Genomic DNA, 7,302 nt, shown 5'->3' with positions numbered 1-7,302 from the left:
ACTGTCTGAGCTGGTGTATTTGCATACATTGATCTGATTGGCTGACGCTTCCGTCGGCGCTTGAAAAGTTGAGTTGGTCCCAACTTCTGCAGCGAGCAATGCTTCTGAAGCGGCGCCGACAGATCCACAATGCAGTTCGGCAACGCCTGACGTCACCCATTTAAGTGAATAGGAAGCGTTGACGCTGACGCCCCCTGTAAATGGGGCATAAAATGTAATTGACAACTGAATTGTATAAATATAAATAGGAGCTGATGAATACACTGTAAAAATGCCAGAATTTTACAACATGTTACTGTAATGTGTTCACAGTAAATGACATTAGTATCACTTTACAGGATTTAACTGTGCATTTCTTTGTATTCTGAATTTTATTGTGAAATGAAGGCAGGCATCATGATTACAGCAAACTACTGTAAACAGGGCTTTATCTTTCGCATGTTAGGAATTCCAACACTTTATTCAACATAGAAATGAACCCACATGAGCTTGTACAATGACTTTATTTGATACTTAGAAATATTTACAGAATTGTTGTTGTTATGAACTAACTCACAGTCATTTCCTGTGAATTTACCCACAGTACCTTACAGTGAAAGCAATGCAATTATTGGCCAGGAATTTACTATATATACTACTGTATATATATATATATATATATATATATATATATATATATATATATATATATATATATATATATATATATATATATATATATATATATATATATATATATGTATGTATGTACTGTATATATACTGTTCAAATATTTCTTGGTATTTCTAGATACAAGCAATCTAAAAGAGGGTTTATGTTTCACATTTTATTTCTTTGTAAATTAAGCTATGAGCAATGCATATTACTGCTAAAAAATCTTAAGAAAACACATGTAAAAAAGTAAAAAAAACTACTGTAAATTTATGTTTTTTACTTAATATTCTAGTGATTTTGGCATTAAATAAATCTATATTATTTTGACTAATAATAACAAGAACAACAATAATAATAATAATATGAATAAGAATAACAATAATTAAAATAATAACAATAATAATAATTCATTCACTCATTTTCTTTTCAGCTTAATCCCTCTATTCATCAGCCACAGTACAATGAACCACCAACTATTCAAGCATATGTTTTGCACAGTGGATGCCCTTTCAGCTGCAACCCATCACTGGAAAGCACCCAAACTCACTCATTCACAGACACACACACTCAGACACTACGGCCAGTTTAGTTGATCAGTTCTCCTATAGCGCATGTGTTTGGACTGTGGGGGAAACCGGAGCACCCGGAGGAAACACACACCAACACAGGGAGAACATGCAAACTCCACACAGAAACACCAACTGACCCAGCTGGGACTCGAACTAGTGACCTTGCTTGCTCTGAGGCGATCGTGCTACCCACTGCGCCACCATTACGCCCCAATAATAATAATACAGTGTGTTTTAGTCTATTCCTACAAATATATTTGTGCAACTTCAGACAGATTTTTTCCACACACACACACACACACACACACACACACACACACAGTATATATGACACTGATGGAGCTGAATAAATGTTGTGTGTGTGTGTGTGTGTGTGTGTTTCTACAGATCAGTGACAGATGACATTTCCAGCAGCAGCCGCAGATGTGCAGATCCTCTGTTCATACGCCTGTTATTATTCACACGGCTTATATAACACAGATCTGTGTGTCTTATGTAAGATCTTTAAGATCTGTGTGTGTGGTGAGACTGACACTTCTGCACATTAGAAGTACATACAGTGTGTGTGTGTGTATGTGTGTGTGTGTGTGTATTTCTATTTGTGTGTGAATATGTGTTTTTATAAGTGTGCAACCGTGCGTGTGTGTGTGTGTATGTGTATGTAAGTGTAAGTTAGTATGTGTGTGTGTATGGGACACAAACAAATAAATAGCGGACACACACACACACACACACACTAACATACTGATAACAAACTCCCAGATATCTCACACTCACTCACAGGTTAGGTACACCTCACTAGTACCGGGTTGCACCCTTTTGCCTTCAGAACTGCCTTAATCCGTGGTGTTGTAGATTCAGCAAGCTACTGGAAATATTCCTCAGAGATTTTGCTCCATATTGTCATGATAGCATCACACAGTTGCTGCAGATTTGTCGGCTGCACATCCATGATGCCAATGTCCCGTTCCACCACATCCCAAAGCTGCTCTATTGGATTGAGCTCTGGTGACTGTGGAGGCCATTTGAGTACAGTGAACTCATCGTCATGTTCACCAGTCTGAGATGATTGAGCTTTATGACATGCTGCGTTATCCTGCTGGAAGTAGCCATCAGAAGATGGAGACACTGTGCTCATAAAGGGATGGACATGGTCAGCAGCAATACTCAGGTAGCCTGTGGCGTTGATGCTCAATTGGTACTAATGGACCCAAAGAAAATCTCCCCCACACCATTACACCACCACCACCAGCCTGAACCGCTGATACAAGGCAGGATGATCCATGCTTTCATGTTGTTGAGGCCAAATTGTGAGCCGAGCATCCGAATGTGTCAGCAGAAATGGAGACTCATCAGAGCAGCAACGTTTCTCCAATCTTCTATTGTCCAGTTTTGGTGAGTCTGTGTGAATTGTAGCCTCAGTTTCCTGTTCTTAGCTGACAGGAGCGGCACCCGGTGTGCTCTTCTGCTGCTGTAGCCCATCCGCCTCAAGGTTGGACGTGTTGTGTGTTCAGAGATGCTCTTCTGACACTAAACTGACTTTAAAATTTGTGTTAAAATTCATTCATTCATTTTCCTTTGTCACAGCGGAATGAACCGCCAACTTATCCAGCATATGTGTTACATAGCGGATGCCTTTCCAGCTGCAACCCTATGCTCGGAAACACCCAAACACTCCCATTCACACACACACTCATACACTACGGCCAATTTAGTTGATCAGTTCCCCTAAAGCACATGTGTTTGGACCGGAGCACCCAGAAGAAACCCACGCCAACACGGGGAGAACATGCAAACTCTACACAGAAACACCGACTGACCAGGCTGAGGCTTGAACCAGCGACCTTCTTGCTGTGAGGCAACAGTGCTGACCACTGCGCCATTGTGATTATTTAAAAGGTTTTTCTATTGTGATCTTCAGCAAAACATGACATTAAATCAAATAATCTAATTAAAGGAAATGGTGAAATATTTCCTAAAATTAACATTTATGTTGCAATTAAAACTGTTCTCAGTAAAACACGGCATTCAATTAAATAAATGTAAAACATCTAAATTATTTAAATCAAAATGCATTGTTAATTGATATTAAAATACAGATTTTTCTCAGTAAAACACGAAGGTTATTAACAAAAATAAACAAATATGTTTAATATAATTGTAACCAACATATAAACTAATTTTTAAAACTACAAAGCAGGAAAACTACTAATTTTTAAAGCTACAAAGATCCTGATTTTCAACCAGTAGTGTACAGATGAGAAAGTAAAAGCAGTAAATCATAAATAGTGTGTAATTGGTCCATTTAGCAGGAGTACACAAGTGTTTTCCTCTGTTAGACAGAAATGCACACAGCAGAATACTGTACAGCTGCAGCCGCTCCTCATGTTTGTGTGTGTTTCGCTCGTCTGTCTGTGTGTAAAAGCTGCTGTCAGACCGAGAAGAACCCAAAACTGCTCTGGGATCAGTGTTTACGCTCCTGTGTGAGGTCTGCTTCTTCACAACAATATAATTATGACAATAACAGCTCTGCGCTTGCGACTGTGATTCAGTGTGTGTGTGTCAACAGTAATTACACACAACATATTTTGACACATGATTTGCCTTTCATCACTAAAGTCTGAAACACCGTCACTTCAGGAGAAATCTTCCCTGCTCTGCAAATGCCCTTTAATTTATTCTTAGAGGTGATGCTTTGTAGATTTGTGAGAAATCCAAGTTTTTCTTTAATAACTACATTTATCCATTGATAAAAACTAGCTTTAATTTAAGGTTTGAATCAGTATTTAATGTTTAATTAACAAATTTTTGTAATTTTATTGTGTTTTTTATTTTATTTGTTAAAAATTATTTATTATATTGGGGGTGAAGCAGTGGCGCAGTAGGTAGTGCTGTCGCCTCACAGCAAGAAGGTCGCTTGGTTGCTGGTTCGAGCCTAGGCTCAGTTGGTGTTTCTGTGTGGAGTTTGCATGTTCTCCCTGCGTTCGCGTGGGTTTCCTCCGGGTGCTTCGGTTTCCCCAACAGTCCAAACACATGCGGTACAGGTGAATTGAGTAGGCTAAATTGTCCGTAGTGTGAATGTGTGTGTGGATGTTTCCCAGAGATGGGTTGCGGCTGCAAGGGCATTCGCTGCTTAAAAACTTGTTGGATAGGTTGGCGGTTCATTCCACTGTGGTGACCCCGGATAAATAAAGGGACTAAGCCGTTAAGAAAATTTATGAATGAATATATATATATATATATATATATATATATATATATATATATATATATATATATATATATACATACATACACATACATATATACATGTATATATATATATATATATATACACACACACACACACACACACACACATATATATACATATATATGTATAAATTATATATATATATAATTTTTTATGTAATTCAAAAAAATAATTGTTAAAAATTGTTTTCATTTTAAGGCTCAGATTCTATCTCAGTAACTAATAAATCAATGATATTTAATCTCAAATCAAAATAATACGAGCATGTAATTCTGCATAACTCAATCACAGTCACATTTGCACCAAAACACTGTATTGTTTGTTATTATCGCAGGCGTGTGTGTGTGTGTGTGTGTGTGTAAAATCGTGCGAGCATATGGACTCAAAAAGGCTTCGCGTTCCTCTCTTTGTTTTTCAACATCCGGGTTTCCCTGCTGCGAAATTCCCAAATCCTACTACGGCGAGTACGCGCATCATGAATATTAACGACACCCTGCTGACGTCACACTCGTAGCATCCATTCGCGCGGTCGATTAAGTATTCATGAGCCAAGCCTGACTGCAGCTCATCCAATCAGCACGCACTCGTAGTAAAGCGTCACGTCGCGTAATTAATATTCATGAGCGGATCCCTGGCCGTAGTATACGTGGAATCTCGGTTTCCCCGCTGGCTGCGTTTGGCTCTCCGAAGCCATTTTGGACTCAGTTCAGTTCGGTGCGGGTCAGAATCCGGGCGACCAGAAGCTGCACAGGCGGAAAGGCTCTGCAAGACCTGCCCTGAGATTTGGTTGATTATTTGGGGGGCGTCAGTGTGGATTATCCGCCGTTCCTGATGGCTTTAAATCGGGCTCAGGTTTGACTGAGAGCCGCTGGTGTGGACATCAGGCCGACGGTCACTCGGGCTCCAGCGCGCGCGTGTGCGTGTGGTGTGTGAGAGTGTGTGTGTGTTTTTCAGTGAGTGAGTGCGTGTGAGTGTGTGATCGGTTTAAATGTGTGCGAGGCAGAGGACGCCGAACAGGAGTAAATCCGGGCTGTTTTTGGTCTGATTAAAGGAATATGTTCGCTTCTCTGCTCACTTTGGCACTTCTTCTGGCAACTTTCGCTGCAGGTGAGACAATTTAACAATTATTTCTGAATATAGCCGCTGTTTCTGTGGGATTTCGTGTTGTTAAAATGCTCCTGAAGCGTGTTTGCTGCTCGTTTTGAACGCGTCAGATTTATTTGACCGTTAAAAATCAGTGCTGAAGTGTGTGTGTGTGTGTGTGTGTGTGTGTGTGTGTGTGTTAGTATTAGAGTGAGTGTTTTGTCGACGTGAATGAGTCACATTCATTCAGAAATACAAATACTACTCGCTGTATTCAGCAATAACTCACTGCTGTTGAAGCAGATTTGTTCGATTAAACATTATTAAATCAAGAAACATTTTGCTTGATAAGTCGTCTGAAAAATTAAAGGGACAGTTCACCCCCCGAAAACCCAACGTTACTCACTATTTACTCGCCCTCAAGTGGTGTTAATAATGTTAAGTGGTACATTGTCTGTCTATCTGTCTATCTATCTATCTATCTATCTATCTATCTATCTATCTATCTATCTATCTATCTATCTATCTATCTATCTATCTATCTATCTATCTATCTATCTGTCTATATATGTCTATATATGTCTATATATCTGTTTATATATGTCTATATATCTGTTTATATGTCTAATTATGTAGCTATCTATACGTGCTTATTTTTATCTGTCTATTAATTTGTGTATTTATTCATTATTATACTCTTATCTAAATGTTTATATATATATTTTTCACTTATTTATTGTTTTGGAACTGATATTCATTCATTTCTTTAGTAGTTAAAACCCTACACTTTAAGTCAATAGACAACATTCTTCAAAATATCTTGTGTTTAAACGGATGACAGAAAAAAAACTCTTGAGCAAGTGTGAGTAAATGAAAACAGTTGTTTTTTTTGGTGTACTTCCACTTTAAGTGAGTTTATCCTTAAAATATGAATCTCAGCATTTTGTTTTTATCAAATAAATAACAATCAGTCAACTTTAACACATTTTAATTTCTTGTTTAAAGCTCAAACTCGCTTAATTTAAGTGCTTTCATGCTCATTTTGCTTCTTGATCTTCATTTTTTTAACATTTGTGCTCATTAAACCAAACTAAAACCTGAGGAAGAGGATAATCATGTAGTTTTTGCAATGATGTTAAATGTAAATATTGCTTTCTGAGGGTTGTGTTTATAGTTGTGTGTGTGTATGTGTCTGCTTTGGCTTTGTTGTGTTGGAGGTTTTGGGGGGGGGGGAGGGTGGTGAATCTATACAGCTCAATTCTCATTGAACACCATTTAACATGCCAGTGTGCTTTAATAAACAATCTCTCAGTTAACAACACGCATGCTGTCAGAGATGTGCATGCATTGCTTTTTATTTCAGAGCAAATGTCTCAGTGCTGGTGTGTGTAATTATGATGAGCATGTTGCAATTTAGTGTCCGGATTACATAAAAAAAAAAAAAAAACTTAATGTGCTTTTATGCACAAAGAAAGCATGCTAAAGTCAATTAAAGTGCCTGCTGTAACATGTATTTGTAAATATTAAAATTGAATGCATTTTCTAAGCTGTGCTTGTTAAAATATGCGCTTTAATAAACAATCTCTCAGTTAATAACCCACATGCTCTCAGAGATGTGCATGCATTGTTTTTATTTCAAAGTAAATTTCCCAGTGCTGTTGTATGTAATGTGATGAACATGTTGCATTTTAGTGTCCGGATTAAGTAAAAAAAAATCTTAAAGTGCTTTTATATACAAAGAAA

At 37.8% G+C, this 7,302-nt stretch overlaps 1 protein-coding gene across 1 annotated transcript in view; it reads left to right on the top strand.

Annotated features, from left to right (window-relative positions):
• The first annotated feature begins 5,118 nt into the window (after positions 1-5,118).
• The window catches only part of acvr2ba (activin A receptor type 2Ba), a 56,775-nt gene continuing 54,591 nt past the window's right edge, over positions 5,119-7,302 (top strand). Inside the window, 1 exon segment of the mRNA NM_131210.3 lies at positions 5,119-5,583. Within this exon segment, the coding sequence (NP_571285.1) occupies positions 5,532-5,583 (52 nt within the window). The 5' untranslated portion in view covers positions 5,119-5,531.

The sequence above is a fragment of the Danio rerio genome, chromosome 24 (genome assembly GCF_049306965.1).
Source record: "Danio rerio strain Tuebingen ecotype United States chromosome 24, GRCz12tu, whole genome shotgun sequence".
In the NCBI taxonomy this organism is placed as follows: Eukaryota; Metazoa; Chordata; class Actinopteri; order Cypriniformes; family Danionidae; genus Danio; species Danio rerio.
Note: the sequence above shows the minus strand (reverse complement) of the source record. Positions and strands in the feature narration are given on the sequence as shown.